Genomic DNA, 21563 nt, shown 5'->3' with positions numbered 1-21563 from the left:
GAGTCAATATCTGGCCTTCAGGCATGTTTCCATTTTGAAGGAATTGTACTTCTGTCAAAGACGGCCTGAAAGGCAGACTCTCACATGGGAATTTGAGGCCTCCTCTTTACCGAAGAGGGATCCTTCCAAGTTTTCAGAACTTTGGAAGTTTTGGAGTATCCCAATAAAGTTGCAGCACCCGCAGTGAAAATGGTACCCAGGAGAGCTTGAAACACACACAGTCCCAGCTCACACAAAGAACCCAGCCTTGTTCTTTCTCTGTGCTCACAGAGACACCTCAGTCCTCACTGAAATGGCTGGCTCACAGCAGCCACCTCAGACCTCTCAAAACCAATGTGGGCTCTCTCTTTACCAAGCTCCTCGGGCTCCAGGGAACTGTTCCCGCGGCTCACGGAGCCAGGCAAAGCTCTCTCTGCTGCAGCCCTGTTCTCAGGCTCCCCTCCTGAAGACTCTGAGGCGACACCAGCGTTCCCCTTAAAAGAAAACCAGAAAGAAAGAAAACCCAAAGATCACTCACTATTTTCTGCAGGGACACAGTAGTTCAGAGCCTGCAAGATTTCTTTGTCTTGAGGAAGAAAATGCTTCTGAGAACTGCCATGTGTGAGTTTACAGAAGACAAAATGGTCATCACACTTGGCAATACAATATGGACAATTCCAAAAAATTCCACTCCCCGCCTTGAATCTGCCTCTCTTCAATAGTAAATCTAGAGCAGGCAATGGGTCTGCATATTAAATGAAATAGACAAATCCTTTGGCAAAGATGTATAATAATATGCAAAAATGCCCATGCCAATACAGACACTGAACACTGCAGGCAAGACTGGAAAGAGGCAACAGTTAAGAGAAAGTGGATTCCTGAGTGAAAGAGGGAATCTGTCAAACACAAGGACTAATGGTCCCTGACTTAATTGCACTTCAACACACAAGAAGCCCCTGGGCTCCAAGGAATCCTTAACCATTTCATGTGCAGCACCAACATTGTCCTTCCCTGCAATTCACAACTCATGGTGCCTCAGAAGTAACACATCTGCTCCCTAAAGGCTCCAGGGCTCCCTCACTTTCATCTCTTGCTCCTAACAAGGAGGTCTGGCCCCAAAGGCCTTCAAAGGTGGAGAAGATTGACTTCTCACACCCAGTCTAGAAGCTATCAAAGCTGACAAGGGTGAACGTGAGGCTGACACTGAACACATGACGTGGGCACTAAGGAAAGAGTCCTGCCAGCTCCTGGCACAGTGTCCTAAGTTGCAATATTGATGTAGTTAAGTATTCTATTACCACCAGCTGTGGGCCATTAGCTGCTATCACCCACTCCGGATAACAGGCAATGAGCCATCCGTTAGCTATTATCACTTGCTAACGACCCACCCCGCATGACAAACAATGGGCCATCAAGGACCCACCGTGTGACTCATAGACTTATCTCATCCCATTGTGAAATGCTCTGCCGAGGAGGGAAGAGCCAGGTGTTCCCACCTAGATATAACCTAACCCTAGAACTGCCTGAGCTAGCCCTGTCTACTGAGTTCCCAGAAGACCAGAGCTACTACTAGATCTTCAGCTAGAAACTAGACCTTCACAAGATCACCGCTTCAACTAAACTACTTCAGTCAGACTGCTACTACCACCCTAACAGGGTGTTAGGTTGTATCTGACTTTGTCAGTGCTTTTCCTTGTATTATTTCACTTATTTTTTTAATTTCAATCTTGACTTGTGATCTCCCACTGGTTTGTTTTCAAACCAATACATATTTTGGCGCCCAACGTGGGGCTCGACCTGGGAAAACTCAGAAAATCCTATCACCATGATGATCAACCTGTCTATGTGGGTAATGTATCTTACCCTTTATATTTTCCCTCAAATGGAAAACTATCTACCCGTTGCATTGCTCCTGTTGCGACCAGAGAATGGCATGAGAATTGCTGTATTGGTTTATTATGCCTATTGCATAGTAACGTGTGAGGCGATGAATACCATTCAAAATATATACTCGACTTTGTCTGCCTAACCTAACCTGAGCTGCTTCGTCTGAAACCTCCTCAGCAATCGCACCCACCCTCTGGGGCTAGGAGGAGAGAGTGGTTTCTTCCAACATTTCAGGCCAAGCACAGCCATCTTTGACAACATTGAGTTCTCTCTAGATGCTAAGGATGGCATAATCTTCCTGTTAGTTCTGTTTTCTTTCTTCTCTGCGACCAGCACAGTGTACCTCATGCTGAGAAACAGAACAATACCTGGTGTTGTACAGCGTCTTCTCAAAGAAGAGGAGAAAAGAAACAAGTCAGCAAGCAAGAAGAAAAGAACCAAAAGAGCAGTCAATGTCTCAACACAGACCATTGCCAAATCAGAACAGCCAAAGCCAGTAGCGGTTGCCCCCGTCCAAAAAAAAAAATCCAAGAGCAAATCAGTCCGCACAGCGACTGATGAAGATGCGGCAGGACCATCTCACCCAGCAGAAGAGACAGAGCCAAAGATCATCACTCGCTCTCTATCCCTGGGGGAGCTGCGTGACCTACGGAGAGAATTCACCCGGCAGGCGAATGAGTCCATCTTGACCTGGCTGCTCCGTATCTAAAACGCCGCAGCTAATGACACTATTCTAGATAGAAGTGAAGCCAGACAACTAAGATCCCTATCTCAAGATGTGGTCATTAACCAAGAAATTAAAAAAACCCAGGAAACTCTCAACCTCTGGCGGCGATTGCTGCTAAGTGTACGAGACAAATACCTGTGCAAAAAAGACCTCCAGATGCACCAAAGGAAATGAAACACAATAAAACAAAATATCCGATGCCTGAGGAAATTGGCTGTGCTAGAGATCATTTTCTCAGACAACGAAAGATTCCCCAAGAGCCCAGATAATGTCCGGTGCACTTCACAAATGTAGCTAAGATTCGCGCGGCTCAGACCAGAAATATACTCTCGTTACCTGGCAACACTGCAGTAGAAGGAAGGCGAAGACCAAGTGGGCGTGTTAACAAACAAACTGAAAATTTATGAGAACACTGTCACCGCTCCACTACGCACCCAGGTCTCATCGGTAGAAACAAACCTAGCCGAGCAAGTCCAGAGATTGATTGAAGAGAGCCATCAGAAACTAAAGAAAGAGCTCACAAAAAGATTTTTCCATGCCACACCAAAACCAACCCGAGTCTCTACCATCAAGAGCAGACGTACTCCAATCAAAGAAAAAAAACAAACTCCACGACGTGACCTCTGGTTTTTCCTTCAAGAGCATGGAAAAGACATGAGGAAGTAGGATAGAAAACCCACCTCCACCTTAGCAGCCCGGGTACGTGAACTAAAAAAAGAAACATCCACTTCAAGAAGCTCATCTAAGTACAACACTGCCCCAGTCTCTTGTAGACAGAACTCCAGACAAAATAGAAGTGATAATATGACTAATCCACTTAAAAAAACCTCAAGAACACATTTACAAGAAAAGAACATCGTGCACCAAAAACAAGATTAGAAGAGCCCTGCCTCTAGCCAAATAAAAGAAAGAGACAATCGGATCTATTGGACTGTGTAGATCCGATGGCCTGGCACGTCTAACCCACAAAGATACACAGCTTTGGTTAACACCGGCGCTCAGTGCACCCTGATGCCATCTAGGTATGTGGGGACCAAATCCATTTCCATTTCTGAGGTGACAAGAAAATCCCAGCAGCTAACTGTACTGAAAGCTGAAGTGAGTTTAACTGAAAATGAATGGCAGAAACACCCCATTGTAACTAGTCCAAACGCCCCATGCATCCTCGGCATAGATTATCTCAAGAGTAGATATTTCAAAGACCCAAAGAGACATCGCTGAGCTTTTAGAATAGCAGCCGTAGAGACAGAAGACATAAAACAACTAAATAGCCTGCCTAATCTCTCAAATAACCCGTCTGCTGTAAAACTACTAAAAATTGAAAAACAGCGGGTACCAATTGCTACAGCAACAGTGCATCGCCGGCAATACCGCACTAACAAAAACTCTGTAGCCCCCATCCATAAGATGATTCGAAAACTAGAGAGCCAAGAAGTGGTCAGCAAGGCTCACTCCCCCTTTAACAGCCCTATATAGCCGGTGCGTAAGTCCAGTGAAGAATAGAGACTGACGGTAGATTACCGTGGCCTAAATGAAGTCACACCACCACTGAGTGCTGCTGTACCGAACATGTTAAAACTTCAGTATAAGCTAGAATCCAAAGCAGCAAAGTGGTATGCGACCATTGATATTGCCAATGCCTTTTTCTCCATTCCTCTGGCAGCAGAGTGCAGGCCTCAGTTTGCTTTCACCTAGAGAGGTGTGCAGTACACGTAAAACCGACTGCCCCAGGGGTGGAAGCACAGTCCCACCATCTACCATAGACTGATCCAGGCTGCTCTAAAAAAGGGTAAAGCTCCAGAACATTTGCAGTATATTGATGACATCATTGTGTGAGGGAACACAACAATAGAAATATTTAAAAAAGGAGAGAAAATCATCAGAATTCTCCTGAAAGCTAGTTTCGCCATCAAGAAGAGTAAAGTCAAAAGACCTGCCCGAAAAATCCAATTCCTGAGAGTAAAGTGGCAAAATAGACAGCATCAGATTCCTTCTGAAATCATCAATAAGATCACCGCGATGTCTCCACCAACCAACAAGAAAGAGACACAAGCCTTCCTAAGTGCCATAAGCTTTTGAAGAATGCACATCCCTGAGTATAACCAAATCGTGAATCCTCTCTACCTCATAACCCACAAAAAAAACAATTTCCACTGGAGCCCTGAACAGCAGCAAGCCTTCACCCAGATCAAACAAGAAATTGCTCATGCAGTAGCCCTTAGACCAGTCAAGACAAGACCAGAAGTAAAAAATGTGCTTTACTCTGCAGCCGGGAGCCATGGTCTGTCCTAGAGCCTTTGGCAGAAGGTGCCTAGTGAGACCCAAGGTCAACCACTGAGATTCTAGAGTCGAAGTTACAGAGAATCTAAAGTCAACTACACTCCCACCGAAAAAGAAATCTTAGCAGCTTACGAAAGAGTCCAAGCCGCCTCAAAAGTGATCAGCACAGAAACACAACTTCTCCTTGCACCCCGACTGCCAGTGCTGAAGTGGATGTTCAAGAGAAGAGTTCCCTCTACCCACCATGCCACTGATGCTACGTGGAGCAAATAAATTGCCCTCATCACACAGCGCGCCCGTATTGAAAACCCGAATCGCCCTGAGATTCTAGAAATCATAACAAACTAGCCTGAAAGTGAAACTTTTAAATTATCTTCAGAAAAAGCAAAAGAGCAAGTAGCACGTGCCAAAGAAGCACCCCCATATAACGAGCTGCCAGAGAGTAAAAGACGCTATACCCTCTTCACCGATGGGTCCTGCCGAATTATAGGCGCAGATCAGAGATAAAAAGCTGCAGTATAGAACCCCACACGACAAGCTATACAAGCTACCAAAAGACAAAATAGATCGAGTCAAGTTGCAGAGCTTAAAGCCATCCAGCTGGCTTTAAATATTGCTAAACGAGAAAAATAACCAAAGCTCTATCTCTACACCAACTCCTAGATAATAGCCAATGCACTGTGGAAATAGTTAAATCGCTAGAAAAAAGCTAACTAACAGCGCAGAAGAAAACCCATCTGAGCCGCTGAAATTTAACAAGACATCGCCGCCCAGGCAAAAAAGCTGACCGTGAAAGTTCGACACGTAGATGCACATATACCTAAGAGTCGAGCTAATAAAGAGCATCGTAACAACGAGCAGGTAGACCGAGCTGCCAAGGTGAAAGTGTCACAAGTAAATCTAAACTGGCAGCACAAAAAAAAATTATTTCTAGCTCGTTGAGCCCATGATGCCTCTGGTCATCAAGAGAGAGATGCGACATACAAGTGAGCTCGTGACCGAAGGGTAGACTTAACCATAAACAACATCTCACAAGTCATCCACAGCTATGAGACTTGCGCTACAATCAAACAAACCAAACAAATAAAGCCTCTGTGGTACAGTGGACAATAGTCAAAGTACAGGTATGGGGAAGTATGGCAAGTTGACTACATCACACTTCCCCAAACCCGCCAAAAAAAGCGCTACGTGCTAACCATAGTAGAAGCAACCACAAGATAGTTAGAAACCTACCCTGTACCTCATGCTACTGCCCAAAACACCATCTTGAGTCTAAAAAAGCAAGTCCTGTAGAGACATGATACCCCTGAGAGAATCGAGTCTAACAATAGAACCCATTTCAAGAATGGCCTCATAAGCACCTGAGCTAGAAAACACAAAATTGAATGAATATACCACATCCCCTATCATGCACCAGCTGCCGAAAAAGTTAAACGGTGCAACGGACTACTTAAGACAACTTTAAAAGCACTTGGCGGGGGAACCTTCAAAAATTGAGAACTAAACTTAGCAAAGGCCACCTAGATAGTTAACACAAAGAGTTCTATCAATCGAGCCGGTCCTGCCGAGTCCAAACCTTTGCACACAGTAAATAGAAATAAAGTCCCTGTAATACACATAAGAGGTTTTTTAGGAAAGACTGTTTAGATTAGTCCCACCTCAGGCAAAGGCAAACCCATCCGTGGAGTTGTTTTTGCCCAAGGACCTGGTTATACTTGGTGAGTGATGCAAGCAGATGGAGAAACCCGTTGCGTCCCACAAGAAGACCTTATCTTAAGTGAGAACTGTGTAGATGGTAATAGAATAAGGGGTAGATAATGTCCTAGGTTGCAATATTGATGTAGTTAAGTATTCTATTACCACCAGCTGTGGGCCATTAGCTGCTATCACCCACTCCGAATGACAGGCAATGGGCCATCCGTTAGCTATTATCACTTGCTAACGACCCACCCCGCATGACAGGCAATGAGCCATCAAAGACCCACCGTGTGACTCATGAACTTATCTCATCCCATTGTGAGATGCTCTGCCGAAGAGAGAGGAGCCAGGTGTTCCCACCTAGATATAACCTGGCCCTAAAACTGCCTGAGCTAGCCCTGTCTACTGAGTTCCCAGAAGACCAGAGCTACTACTAGATCTTCAGCTGGAGACTAGACCTTCACAAGATCACTGCTTCAACTAGACTACTTCAGTTAGACTGCTACTACCACCCTAACAGGGTGTTAGGTTGTATCTAACTTTGTCAGTGCTTTTCCTTGTATTATTTCACTTATTTTTTTAATTTCAATCTTGACTTGTGATCTCCTACTGGTTTGTTTTCAAACCAACACACACAGGAATGTGCTCCTCCCTCCACTGCCCTGAGCACAACAGCCTCATCCAGGCTGCAGCTTTGCCAGGAGTGGATGGGAACACACATCTCTTCCTATAGAGATGTCCACGAGGAACATGACAAGGCTCTGGAACATGGAGAGCAAGACTGGCCAGTTTGCCCAGCTGAGGATATCCCAGATAGAAACTTGACTGGAGGCTGCTGAGAGCACAAGAAAGCTGCAGCTGCAGCACATCCCCTCACATGGCTCTGGCAGCGCCTACACGCACGGCAGGGCTCACACAGCAGCAGCAGCTGCAGCCCAGCCCTGGCTCTGCCTTGGCCTTCCAGCCAAAAGGAGGCACAGCCCACAGCTGGTGCTGTAACACAGGCTCCTCTAACATGCTCCTCCCTGCTCAGGAGGCTTTGCCTTCAGGGGCAATTCTCCAAACACTCTTCTATTTCATATCAAGCTAAGCTTGTTAGAACCTACAAAGCATCACCAGGAGTGATGCCCATGCACTAGGGATTCTTCCCAGGAAAAGGAGAAAGGAGCACCCAAACTTGGCCAACACCTCTCGTCCTCACTAAGGATGAACCCCTATTTCCTTCCCTCTTCCTTTGCAAATCTTGCTTTACCAAGCAAATCCTTCCCTGTCCATTCACAGCTCAATTCAAGAAGCCTTTCCTTCTCAGCCATGCAACAACTTTCAAAAGCTCTCAGTCCAGCCCTTTTCATGCCTTTCCAATGCAGTTACCTGAGCAAAGGGAGACCTTTCAGGCAGGGAGCGGGAAAGCATCTCCTGCAGCGTCTCAAGCACCAGGTCCAGAGTCAGCGGTGGCAATTCCTCTTCCTCAGGCTCATTCCATGGCCAGCTGGAGGCCGTCCATGCTGCACAACCAGCACTGCCAGTCAGAGCATCGGGAGCTGAACTGCCCACTGTGGCTGCAAGAATCCAAACACTTGGGTCAGGCTCCAGAACAGAGCTTGGCACACAGAGCTCTACTGCTGCCTTGGATAAAGCACCAAAGGAAGTACACAGCAAACTCAATGCCAGAAATGTATTCCAACTTCCCAGGGGATTGGAGGATTGATTTCTTCCTCGTAAAAAGTATTTATTCTAACTGATGGGTATTGCGGTTAAAGTATGGACTGTGAAACTGATCTACAGACACACACTAATACTTTGTAATCACAGCCTTTTCCATCTCCCCATCAGCTTGTGGATTTGGCTGCTTTGGAGTTTCTCATCACAACCAAGCACAGAAAGTGGATCCCCCTTGGAAGAGCACAGAGCTGCAGACACAGAAGGCTAAAATTAAACTGGGATTGTATTGCAGAAAAGCAAACTTGTGGCTGTGGCCATATTCTGCAGCTGCAACTCTTCTGGGGACACACAGAGCTCATTGAAATGTAATCAGCTTCTTTGCCTGAGAGACTATCTTGAAACTCTGCAATATCCCATCAGCATCCGAGTTTGGCTTTATTCAAGGCAAGAAGGGACCTCAACAGACACTGAGCAGTTGTGGGAAAATGTTTTTTGCATCTGTCTTTCTCCCCTGCAGAGAGGCTGTCTGGGAAACCCCCAGAACATCCTCCAAATCTGGAGGAAGGACAGGCGATCCAGACAGAGATTGTTTTTGTTCTCAAGGTGCCCCTTCCTGGTCAACTTGACAATTTCTCTCTGATTCTCACTTTACATCTACACATGACAGAGCACGGCAGAAAAATACATTAAAAGGTCTGTTGGCAGGAGCTGTTGGAAAAGCAAGGGTGGAATTTCTTTCCATACCTGATGGGCTGTAGGATGGCAAGTGCTGCTCTGAAGATGTGCAGCTGCGGCTCTCTAGAATGGCCCTGGAAGTGCTCGGATGGTCAGTGGGGATTGGCGGAATGGTGAGCTCAGGCTGGCATTGAAATTGGCGTGATTCTGGTTCGTCTGATGAATCCCCCAGATGTCCAGCGGTGAAAAACACTTCCTTGGCAGGTGCTGGGAAAGCCACAGACTCTTGAGCACTTGCACTCGTGCTGGAAGGGCCTGGAGGCAGCTCTGAATCCTCAGGTGAAGCAGCTCTGAGGTCCTGGCATGAAGGAGCTGAGTAGCAATGAGGGAAGAAGAAAGGAAGCAAAGAGAAGATTGGGTCACTATTGCTCCTGGGCTTCGTTTCCCGTGGCAGCAACTGTACTTCTATCAGCAAAGAGAAAAGCTCAGCTCCTCCCAAGCTGGCCTTGGAAGAAAAAAATCTCCACATGTCCTGGGGCTTTTCAAAAACCAATCCCCTGTCTATTTAGGTCTCACCTATTCATTTAACCACCTGGGAAAACTGTTCCCTGGCAGTTCCTTGGCAGGGACAGTCAAGAAACCCAACAAGTAGGTCTTTTCCCCTCTGCTCCAAAGGGACACAAAAACTTCATAATCACAACCTTTCCTACATGCCCATTAGCTTTTGCAGGTGGCTGCTTGAGTTTCTCATCCCAACAGATGATATTCACATCACACCCACAGAGTGGATTCACCTTGGACAAGACCAGATCTTCAGGCAAACACTGAAATTCAACTGTGATTTTTATGCTAAAAAGCAACCTTGTGGCTGAGGCTATATTCTGCAGGTGCAACTGTTCTGCAAACACACAGAGCTCATTGAAATGGCACGGCCTGATGGGCACAACACACAGCCTTAAAAATCTGGAATATTCTACCACCGTCCCAGTTTGGCTTCATTCAAAGACAGAGGGGAGCTCGCCTAACACTGAGCACTTGTCAGCCACGATTTTTTGCCTTACACTTGCACCTCAGCAGAAAGGCTGTCTGGAAAATGCCCAGGAGATGCACCGAATTGGAACAAGGGACAGGAAAAGGAGACCGAGAATTCTTTTGCATTCAAGGTTCCTTTTCCTTGTCAACTTGACACTTTTCTACCTGATTCTCACTTGATATCTGCCCATGACAGAGCACTGCCAAAAAATACTTAAAATGGTTTCTTGCCAGGAGCTGTTGGAAAATTAAGGGTAGAAGTTCTTTCCCTACCTGATGGGCTGAAGGCTGGCAGGTGCTGCTCTGAAGATCTGCAGCTGCTGCTCTCTGGAAAGGCCCTGGAAGCACTCGGATGGTCTATGCGAGTCAGGCGAACCATGAGCTCAGGGTGGCGTTTGAGGTCCATGCGGACCAGTGGAATGGTGAGACGTTTGAGCTGAAATTTGCGTCTGATTGATTCACCCAATGAATCCCCCTGATGTCCGGAGGTGTGAAAAGCTTTCTTGGCAGGCGCTGGGGAAGCCTCAGACTCTTCAGCACCTGCACATCGTCGCCTGGAAGGGCCTGGAGGCAGCTCTGCATCCTCAGGTGAGGCAGCACTGAGGTCCTGGCATGAGGGAGCTGAGTAGCAATGTAGAAGAAAGGAAGCAAAGGGAAGACTGGGTCACTATTGCTTCTCAGCTACGTTTCCCTTGGCAGCAACTGTACTTCTATCAGCAAAGATCCTCCCAAGCAGGGTAAGAAGAAAAAAATTCCCACATGTTCTGTGGCTTTGCAACAACCAATTTCCTGTCTGATTAGCTCTCCCCTATTCGTTTAACTGCCTGGGAAAACTGTCCCGCTGCAGTTCCTTGGCAGGAGGCAACTGCCAGAATCCCAACTGCCAGCTCTTTCCCCCTCTGCTCCAAAGGGACACGAGGCTCCCTCCAGCTGGGCCTGGCCACCATCGAGCCCTCGGCACTCACACGCACTCACGGAGAGCTCGCCAAGCGTGCCCATGGCCGGGCAAGGAGCAGCGGCAGCCACGGCGCGGGGCTGGGCCAGCTGCAGGCCGAGCGGGCCAGGCTGCTGTGAGCGCAGCCCCGGCGGGACTGTCCCGCAGCCCCCGGCAGCCCGGCGAGCACGGCACGGCACGGCACGGCACGGCACGGCACGACACGGCACGACACGGCACGGCACGGCACGGCACAGCTGCCTTGCCCAAGGACAGACAGCCCCTGGGCCAGCCGGGCAGCTGCGCTGAGCAGCCCCAGCACGGGCAGTGCCCACGGCCAAAGCCCGCGCCACCCTCGCTGCCACCCCGTCTTACCGGCCCCGCGGAGCTGCTGCAAGCGGCTGCGCACCTCCTTGGTGCACCTCCTTGCCGCACCTCCTTGGCTGGCCTTGCTCCGGCGCTCGATGCGGAGCAGGAGGTCGGGGCGGTCGCGGCGAAAGATTGGATTCCTGAAGTGGAGCCAGCTGCCGCCCTCGCTCGCCACCTTGTGGAAGCCATATAGATTTAGCTGGCGCACGAAGCTGCTGAAGTGCGTGGCTTTGAAGGTATCCGGTGCCGCCGCCGCCCCCTCGCCGCCCAGCCCGCGGGCGCCGGCCGGGCTGAGCAGCTCCCGCTCGAAGAGCGAGCGGTCGATGAGCAGCCCCCGGGCCAGGCTGTCCCAGCGCACGGAGCGGACGCGGGGGCTGTTCACCAGGTGCCACAGCTTGGCGGGGAAGGTGCGGGGGCTGAGCCCGGGCGGCAGAGGGGACTCGTCCATGTCGATCGCCGCTCGCAGACTGTGGCAGCAACGCCTCAGCGCAACGGCCCCGGCGCGGGCAGGACTTGGCGGGGACAAGCGACACGAGCCAGAGAGAAGCACAGCGCGGGCACAGCGCGGCCGTGGAGCTCCCGGGGCGCTGGCCGGGCACGGCGGGGCGGGCAAAGCCCCTTGCGAGGCCGCTGGCAGCAGTGGCGACCTCTCTCCCCTCGCTGCATCTCATCCCCGGGTCACCTTTGGCGACAAAAGGAAAGGACATTGCTCTGTCTTGCCTGCCGAAAGGATGAAGAGGAGACACTTGAAGACATTCTTTTGGCCTCTTTTCCAGCCAGCTGGCTGGTTCTTTCTCCTCATCCCTGCCTGTCAGCAAGGGGCAGCAGTTTTGTCAGCATGCTCATCAAAGCTGAAATGCTGCCCCTAGGATGGATGTTGCTTTGGCCAAGGGATGAATGGCTTCCAGCTGGAGTCAGCTCACACTGGTGTCTCCACAAAAGGCTTTGCTTTTTTCTTTCCTCAGGAATCATTTCTTGTCTTCCTGTCTTCCCCCATCTGGGGAGAGTAACAGTGCAAACCCCTCCTGCAGCCAAGTCTAGTCAATGCAGACTGCTCACAGAGTAGATCTTGTAATGGAAAGAGACTCCTCTGAGTTGGTGTTGGGAGGTGGAGGGGGAAGGTTTGTCCTGTGCTCACTTGAAGTCTTGTTGGGCCGCTGTTTTGCTCTGGCAGGTAGACACCAGTGATGTATATCCAAGCCTTGCAGGTTCATTCATGAGCTTCCTGAGAGACCAAGGAGACTGAGGGATTGTTCTGTGTGGGTAGAAATTTCCATCTGGGAACTTTTTCAAACGCTTAAAATATATATATTTTTTTCCTCCACAAATATTGCCAAAATGTTTTGCTTCCAGAGAATCTTTTCCTTCTCTTTGGTGAACTTCCCTCTACTGCCCTCCCAAATCTGGCCATTTCCCAGGATTCCTTCCCAAACTCAGGAGTATCCCATGGCCTTCACTCTCCAGCTGGAACAGAAGGAAGCCCAGAGTTTGCTGTTGTGCGAGAGGAGTTTCTCTTTCTGCCCTGCTTTCCCTTTCAGGTAGGTTTGTGTGCATTCATTTGATAAAGGAAATTTTAAACTCGGAAGGAGTTGGATTTCAAACTGTTCCATCCTCAAGGTCTTCTGTGGATATCCTTGGACAAAAGGCATCTTTGTGTGAGCTCCCAGTGTCCAGGTTAAGGAAGGAGGTTGATATTTCAGGGTTGTTGCTGCTGAAAACATTTGATGGAGCAAGGAGCTGGGAGTGGATACTTTTCTCACCTGCCTGCAGAAGAGGAAGTTGGAAAGTGGCAATTTTGTTTGAGGAGGTGGCCATCGGGAGTGTTCTCGCAGAGATGGGCTGGCAGAGAGGCAGCAGGAGAGATTTCAGACAGGAGCAGCAGCCCCTGCCTGGGTCATGCTGCAGGGAACCCCAGGAGGGAGGTGTGAGAAGGGTTGTTTCTTTTTGTGCAGATCAGCGATTTTCTCCTCTTTCAAAAGAAAAGGTGGGAAGACTCTCAGGTCTTGTGCTCAGCTGGCAGTGCATTTGATGTGATGGTGGGTGGGAGACACAGATGCAAACACCAGCTGAAGGAATAATGTCATTTACTATAATGCAAAAGTGCAATAAAAAAATCAGAAGTGGATAAGCTAAGCAATGCACCTCATCATTACTACAAAGGTTGCCTCTAGTGATGAAGTAGGACATCACCAGATACCCAAATCCTTTCCCCCTCATCCAGATCTGCACATCAGCTGGGGGAAGCTGTCCCAGCAAAGCCCTGGAGAGCCATGGCTGTACCTGGGAAATGCTGCGGTGCCAAGGTCTGCTTCTTGCCCTGGCCCTAGGCTGGTTTTTGCCCTTTTTGCCCTGGCCCCAGGCTGCCTTTTGGCTCTTCTGCTCTCGCTGGCCCTTGCTCGTCCTCACGTCTGCCCTGCCTCGCTGTGTCCCTGACCAACGCCCTGTCTGCTTCGTCCCTGCCTTGCTGCCCGAGCCACCTGAGTCCAGCCCTGCCTGCCTCCGATCAGCCCTCGCCGCCATCCCCACCATGCCCTGTGCAGGGTCCTGCAGCTCCTGCCCGATCCCCACTCACCGCGTGTCCGGCCGCCCGTGGCCGCGGGAGCTGTGCCTGTGGAGCTGCACAGGCTCCCGGCTGGCAGTGCCCACAGCCTCTGCCGCTTGGGTGCGACAGCACTCCCCGACCCTCTGGGGGTAACGCCTGCTTTTCCTCTCTGCCTCCCCTCTCTCTCTCTTCCCCCATGATTTTCCATTTTCCTTCCTCCTTTTCTGTCTTTTCTAGTCCTCTTTAGCAGGGCACCTCCCTTTTTTCTGTTACCAATAAACAGGTACAACATTGTCTCTGTAGACTAATTTCATCCTAGACCATCTGTTTTAAAATAAATCCCTGCAGGTTCCCATAGTGGAACAGGACAGGTTGTTGACTCTCTAATGGGATAAGAGCCCATGCAGAGACATGGAGCATAGATAAATCATCCTGTGACAAGACCAGCTGCCCCTGCTGTCCTCTCTGCCTTTGCCATCTGCTGTCCTGGGGCTGTGCAGCTGCAGCAGATTTCCTGTGGGAAGAGGTGCTGCTGCCATGGCCCTCGGCCTCAGGCTGTGCCCCACAGGACATGGGTGCCACGGTGGGGCATGAGGGGAAGGGCAAAGGCACCAGGAGGCTGAGGAGTCACCATGCAGAGACTGTGTGAGGGAAAAACAACCAATTATTTATTTATTTCCTAACTAAAGAGCCGAAAGAACATTGCTAGGCCTACTGGCGGGGGTGCCACTTACAGGGGTGGGGAGATTCCTGAGGCTCAGGGGCTCTTCTCTTTGGGGGACGCCGGGGCTGCTGGGGCAAGTGGTCCCCACCTCGGGTGGAACCAGAGGGTCTGGGGCTGGTGCTCTGGGCAGAAGGACCTGCCTCCTCCTGGGGCTGGTGCTGCTCTGGGGACACGGACACAGCTGGGGGGTGGCTGTGACTCCTGGCGGGGGTGGCCCCCATTGTGGCAGCTTCCTCTTCCTCCTCCACGGAGACTTCAGGAGTGCTGGCTAGAGTCCCTGTCCAAGAGCTGGAGGAGCTGGAGCTGGGGCTCTTGGGGCTGGAGAAGCGGGAGAAGCTGGAGGAAATGGAGCTGGAGCTGCTGGAGCTGCTGGAGCTGCTGCTGGCTGCTGGGCTGTCATCCTCATCCACAGCAGCGTGGGAGTGCAGAAGCCTCTGGGCCTCCTCTCTGCACTGCCTCACAATGATGTCGATGGTGCCCTGGACCAGTGGCACTGTGTGTTCCTCCAGGATGTCCTGCAGGCTCTGGGTCATGATCTCCTGGTCTGGTCCATGCACACAGAGAGTGTACAGGATGGCACTCTGTGCGCTCCTTGCCCACCACCACTGGTCCCTGTAGATGGTCTCTGTCCTCTGGTTCAGCCAAGTCTCCAGGGGCTCCAGAAGTTCCCGTTGTTGACGGAAAAGTTGTGCCCAGACCTCAGGCAGGACACCGCTGACAGCTCGGGCTGGTGTCTCCTGAGGAGATGAGGGATGGGGCGGCACAGGGGGATAGGGGCTGTTCCTGTCCTGGCCGCCTGGAGCTCTCCCTGCCTGGCTGGTGGCCGCTGGCAGCTGCTCAGGGGCTGTGATGACTATCTCCAGATAGTCACCTGCATCATCAGAAAACCTGACAGTCTCTATTGCTCCTCTGCACAGTGGGCACATGGGATTTATGTGTGTCCATGGCAGGATGCAGCCCCGGCAGAAACGGTGGCCACAAGGCAGAGCAGAAGCCATGTCATCAAAGGTGTCCTGGCAGATGTCACAGTTGCCACCTGTCTCTGTGACCATATTTGGCCTCTGCAGCACGTTGGGGAGGGCTGAGGATCAGGAGCTGTTCTCCTTCGCTGGGGTGACACCCTGCAGGAGAGAGGAGGAAGGAGAAGGACACCCTCCCACCTCCCTACAGCCCTGTCACCTGCCCCACGTCCAACGCAGGGGACGTTTCCCTTCAGTGCTGCAAGCACACGCAGTGCCCGGCTGCCCCAGGCAGGCAGGGCTGGGCAAACACTGCTGGTTGCTCTGGGTCTGGCACTGGCACCTGCCAAGAACAGGCACCACTCAGCACCACAGAAACCTGGCTCGATCCTCCACACCTCGCAGTCGCGCTCGGTAGGAGTTCAGAACGGAGCCAGCCTGGCCCTGGCTCTGCCCACGCCCATATATAAGCAGTGAGGGCTGAGATGTCACATTCCAGCACTCAGTGATGTCACAATCTGCTTCTCGCTGACATCTTCCTTCATCATCAGGTGATGTCACAATGTCCCTGCCTGTGCACCATGTCAGGAGAAATAAGAAAGTACTTTTTCTTGGTTTCAACTTCCACATTTCCATGTTGCTGTCCCCTGGCCATCTGCGTCATGTGTCCATGGCCTTGTGTCTCATCCCTGCTCCTGAACATATCCACGGTTTTCTCTGAGAAGCAGAGTGGTGGGACCTATCAGCATGGACTACCTCTGTCTGGACAACTCCTGCTCCTGTCACTGCCTTTCCCTGCTGTCGTGGTTTGACCCTGGCCAAATGCCAGGCACCTACGGCATCTGCTCTCTACTCTCTCCTGCCGCAGCTGTGCAGAAGGGAGGAAAAGAATAACAATCACACACACTGGACTCATGAGCTGAGAGGAGGAACCAGTGGGAGGACTCAATGAGAAAGGGCAAAACAGCCTCAAAACCTAGAATTGCAGTGATTTATTAACCTAAACAGAGTCAGAGGATGATAATGAGAAGTAAATATCCTTTTAAGATACCGTTTCTTTGCTCACCCCACTCCCTCCTTCCCACCAGCAGCACGGGGTGGGGGGCAGGGTATGGGGGTTTTCTTTGGTCAGTTCATCACCAAAATGTCTTCTGCTGCTCAGGGAGAGGAGTCCTCTACTGAGCCATGGGGCCCTCTCACAGGAGACAGTCCTCTGAGAACTTCTCTGGCATCCAAAGAAGGTTTCAAATCTCATGAGCAGCAGTCTGCCCGAATCTGCTGCACCACGAGTCCTTGTCCACGGGGCACAGACCTCCGAGCCAAAGCCAGGCTGTTCCATTTTGGGAGCAAGGCCTTTCTCTCTGCTGGGACTCCCACTGGATCACAGCTTCCTCCAGGCATCCACCTGCTCTGGCGTGGGCACCTCCCCACGGGCTGTGGGTGCATCTCTGCACCCCCGTGGACCCCATGGGCTGCAGGGGGACCACCTGCTCCCCCATGGTCATCACCACAGCCAGCAGAGAGATTTCAGCTCTGGCCTGGAGCACCTCCTCCCCCACCTTCTCCCTGACCTTGGTGTCTCCATGTTGTTTTCCCCTCACATTTTCTCACCTCCTCCTCCTCCTCTGTCTAAAAATAAGTGCATGCTCACATTGTTTTGATTTCTTCTTAAATATGTTTTCACATAAATATGTAACTAACATCCCTAATGGGCCCAGGCTTGGCCAGCAGCATTTCCATCATCTTCAGAGCCATCAGAGACTGGCTGTGCTGAGCATGGTGAAAACTTCCAGAACATTCACACAGGACACACAGGAGCCATTTTTGTGTCCCTCCTCACCCACTAACAAAAGCTGGGCTAAACAAAACTAACTCATTAACACAGAAGAATGTTTCCTCCCAACCCTTCAACCACTTCCTCTAACCTTGCATTTATACATGGGTAGTTACAGTTATATATATATGGTTATAAATGGCGACAGTTATATTTATACACTTAGAGGTAGGTATGTGGAGGCTTAGATAGATAGACTGATATTTCTATAGGTGGAGGCTGTTTTTCAACCTCTTTCCCTACTCTGCTTTCTTTTTCTTCTTTTGCTTTTCCCCCCGTGTCCCCTGTGCCCCCTCTGTCCCCTCTTCCCGTGCTGGGTCCGAGCTGGTGGCCAGGCCGGGTGCAGCAGCAGTTCCAGCCCCAGGTGTCCCTAGAGCAGTGAGAGCAGCTGGTGTCCCCTGAGGAGCTGCTGAAGGATGGTGAGACTGAGGGGCTGAGGGGGCTGAGGAGGGGTGACACTGAAGGGACAGTGAGCTTGAGGTGCTGGTGGGGCTGAGGGGACTGTGGGGCTGAGGGGTGTGGGGGAGGAAAGGGGAATGGTGGAGCTGTGGGTTCAGGGTGAGCTGCAGGGGATGTTGGGGGCTGAGGGGACAGGGAAGTGGCACAGGCTGAGGGGGTGGCAGGTCTAAGGGGACTGGATGTGTCAGAATGGACTGTGGGGGTCTGAAGGAACTGGGGGGACTGTGGGTTTGCTGAGGGGATGGCAGGGCTGAGGGGATGGAGGGAGCTAGCAGGGAGCACAGAGGGGTCCAGGACTGCTGCTCTGCCAGGCCTTGGAACCAATTTCAGAGCCTCTACTTTTTCCACAGCTTCGCTGAAAGTCCCTGAGAACATCCAGAGAGTGACAAGAGCCATCAGGGAGAAGCTGAAGGGCACCAGCAAGAGCAGTGAACAGGGAGCTGCTGCTGTTGCCCCCTGAGAGCCTGGGTGAGGCCACAGGGCCGCTGAGGCAGGCTGGGCTGAGGGTGGCGCGGGCTTTGGCCGTGGGCACTGCCCGTGCTGGGGCTGCTCAGCGCAGCTGCCCGGCTGGCCCAGGGGCTGTCTGTCCTTGGGCAAGGCAGCTGTGCTGTGCCGTGCCGTGCTGTGCTGTGCCCCCCGGGCTGCCGGGGGCTGCGGGACAGTCCCGCCGGGGCTGCGCTCACAGCAGCCTGGCCTGCTCAGCCTGCAGCTTTTTCTTTCTCACCCTGCTGGGGAGGCTCTGAGATTTTCTCTTCCCTCACACAAGTGCAGGTGCTGCCCAGGGAAATGTCCCGATATTGACTCAGTGTTCCCTTTGCTTCCCAGATGTCCCATCTGCTGTCCCTGTCCAGGAGGGCTGCGCGGGAGGAAGTGACAGAGGGACAGTCTTTCAACACTGACCAGCTGGAATCCCACTGCATATATTTATAGATTTATAAATTTATCAAAGGACATGGATATTTACATATGTAAATTGATATTTGTATATCTGTATTTTTGTTTGTATCTCTTTATGTACATTTTTATATTTTTGTATTATATTTTCATTTTTAATATAGTTGTATGGCTACATAGTTCTACTGTTGCAGTTTTATGGATATATAGATAGGGATATTGATATTTTTATATGTGTGTGTATGTATATTATATATGTTTGTATATTTACCTAGATGTATATATTTATATTTGTATATATGTTTTCAGTTCCATAGCAGTGTAGTTATCTTGATATATTTAGAGACATGAATATTTAGAATAGTATATTGCTATGTGTATATTTGTATAGAGGTGGATTATGTATATCTTTTTGTATGATATAATGTATTTTATATATAATTTTTTATGTCTGTCTTTTTATTGTTTGAATGTATACAGCTATGTGTAAATATGTATAGACTTGTATGTTCATAGAATTATATTTATTTAGTTCTAGGTGTAGGGTTATTTAGATAGGTATCTTGGTGTTTTGTATTTGTTATTTACTATGGTTGTAACTATATGTAATAAATTAGCTTTGTTAAACTTGAATTGATATTTTTATATTAATTGACAGTGTGGTTCGAGCAATTTGTAATAAATTTAGCTTTTTAGCTTATGCTGATTTTTGTGTATTTATGTATTACAAGTAACAATCTTCAATAAATTTCATTTTAAAACTGAAATAAGCATTCAGTTGTGTTTTTTAAAGTAATGAGCAGATGTAAACACGATGATGCTGCAGGATTTTGGCAGTGAGTGAAGGGGACTGGGGGAAATTCTCCAGCCATGCCCAGCAGCTCCCACAGTCTCAGTCAGGCTGGCAGTGAAACCGCAGATTTGGGATGGCAGCAGAGCCACACGCTGGGGAATAACTCGCTGCAAAGGCCTGCTGAGCAAACGGGACTCCACTGAGCGGAGAGCTCCAAGCAGGAGCCACCCGGGGAGGAGAAATCCCCAGCCCATCCCACCGGGAGTTCTTTAGGAAGCGCTCCAGGCGTCCCTCTCAACGTCATCCTGGAGACCAAAACCAGGCAGGGATCCTGGGACAGCTCCACTGCCTCTGGCAGCACTTGGGCAAAGGATGTGGAGCCAGGGGGAGGTGACAGTGACTGTCACTGCTGCAAGGTAGGGATGAGGGAAGGGCCATTGGCACAAGGGGCTGAAACGGGGCAAAATGCAGAGAGACGGTGGAGAACTGGGAAGCAGCGAGTTCTCAAACCTGCTACAATAATGGAAGCCCTTTTTGTGAAGTTCCTTGAAGGAACTCTCAGAGGAGTTGATGCCTTTGGTCAGCAGTGGCAGAAGGGAAAAATGCAGTAACACTAGGAGATGGTCTGTAAGCCCCACAGGCAGTGGCTTAGAGAAAGATCCAGTATATATTTTATAGATTCTATTTATTACATAATAAAAGATATCTATTATTAGAGATGATACACTAAATATCTAGCAAGCTAATGTGTATTATTTGATACATTTTTATTTCTTTTGATAAGTATTTTCATTTGAAGGATTCTTTCTACTTGGGAAGCTGAAGATGTACTGCTGTCCAAAACCTTCTGCCCACACAGCAGGCAGCCCACAGGTGTGTGCCTGCAAACCCACACACTGTCCTTGCTCTTCTCAGCACCTGGGCTGCTGTTGGCACAGAATTTGGATGAATTTACCTCCACAGACTACAAATGGCAAGTCCAGCTTGTCATGAACACGGGTGTGGCAAGGCACAACATGGAGCTCTCTGATCAGTTGCATTATTGCACATGCTTTCATTCCTGCTGGGGACTGAGGAACTCTTAAAAGCACCAAGGATACAGAAAAGAGGGGCAAAGAGTTGGCATCGTGTCATTGCTATAATCTGCATGGAAGAAAATGCACTGATTTCTTTTAGATTATAACTTTCCAAAACCCAGGAAAGCTGCTCAGCGTCAGTAGCCCAATTGGAAATGGTTTGACTGACTCGGTTTAAATGGAGTGTTAATTGTGCACTCTGGCCTTGGTTAAAACCACCTGCCCTGACCTGCAGACAAAAGCACCACCAGCACCACCAGCAGAAGCTATGTCGGTCACTTTTCTGTCAAAGCTCTGTTTGGATTTGCGACAGCAAAGGAAAACATGTCAGACACTGTGGATTAACACTGAGACTCTGAGAAATCTGAGTTCCAGAACAAAGGGCCGCAGCTCCTCTGGGACACTCCTTGCGCTCCCAGGCAGGTGGGCTGCCCTGGCTGCCCAGGACCCTGCGCACCACGGGCTCTGCAGAGCTGCCCAGCAGGGAGGCAGCTTCGGGCACCTCAGCCCCCGGGCACCAGTGCCCTTCTTGCTCTGGACGGCTGCCTGTGGGCAAATGCAGGCTGGTGGCCTCCTGCTCTCGGCCCTGGCCCGACCTTGCCGGGCTAATCCCGTTCCCTGTGTGAAACGTGCTGAAGAGGGACTTGTTTGTTTCCAGCTCTCCGGGGCATTAATTTGCGCCACTAAGCACTGAAGGAAAAGGCATCACTCAACAACAGGCCCTGACTGAGGCCTCAACAACAGGCCCTTGTGTCAGGGACCGAAGATGTGTCTAAGGCCCTGACATATTTGGTCTGGTGTTGTGCACATCCTCACTAAGATACCATAGGAGAAGATCTTATTGGTAGTTGGTAGGATTTTACCCTTCACAAATGTAACTACGTATCGCTTACCTAGTGGGATTCATCCTGCAAGAGTGGAACAACACGCAGTAAGCCATTGTTGGCATGGAGGCTGTTACCATGGGCCTTGGCCCTGCATGAGATGATGCTGAAACTGGGCACTCCTGAGGAGGAGACATAAGGTGTGGTCCTGGGCT

The 21563-nt window shown here is 50.2% G+C and overlaps 1 protein-coding gene and 2 long non-coding RNA genes across 5 annotated transcripts in view; 1 reads left to right on the top strand and 2 right to left on the bottom strand.

Annotated features, from left to right (window-relative positions):
• The window catches only part of LOC146424278 (uncharacterized), a 60666-nt gene that overhangs the window by 12078 nt on the left and 27025 nt on the right, over nt 1-21563 (bottom strand). Inside the window, exon 2 of one of the 3 annotated variants that reach the window (XR_014847037.1) lies at nt 353-473. The exons of the other annotated variants lie outside the window; for them this stretch is intronic. This is a non-coding gene — a long non-coding RNA (uncharacterized LOC146424278). The remainder of the gene's footprint in view (nt 1-352; nt 474-21563) is intronic. 3 annotated transcript variants of the gene reach the window in all.
• On the bottom strand, nt 5326-11691 carry LOC146424279 (uncharacterized). The gene is made up of 4 exons (XM_085042769.1): nt 11250-11691; nt 10214-10561; nt 7943-8130; nt 5326-5349 (listed from the first exon to the last, which is right to left on the bottom strand). Exons 1-4 carry the CDS (start codon nt 11689-11691, stop codon nt 5326-5328), a joined length of 1002 nt encoding a protein of 333 aa, XP_084898895.1.
• Nucleotides 17599-21563, top strand: part of LOC146424275 (uncharacterized) — a 45912-nt gene continuing 41947 nt past the window's right edge. The window contains exons 1-2 of the long non-coding RNA XR_014847049.1: nt 17599-17721; nt 18112-18229. This is a non-coding gene — a long non-coding RNA (uncharacterized LOC146424275). The remainder of the gene's footprint in view (nt 17722-18111; nt 18230-21563) is intronic.

The sequence above is a fragment of the Lichenostomus cassidix genome, chromosome Z (genome assembly GCF_008360975.1).
Source record: "Lichenostomus cassidix isolate B80296 chromosome Z, HeHo_3.0, whole genome shotgun sequence".
Classification (NCBI taxonomy): Eukaryota; Metazoa; Chordata; class Aves; order Passeriformes; family Meliphagidae; genus Lichenostomus; species Lichenostomus cassidix.
Note: the sequence above shows the minus strand (reverse complement) of the source record. Positions and strands in the feature narration are given on the sequence as shown.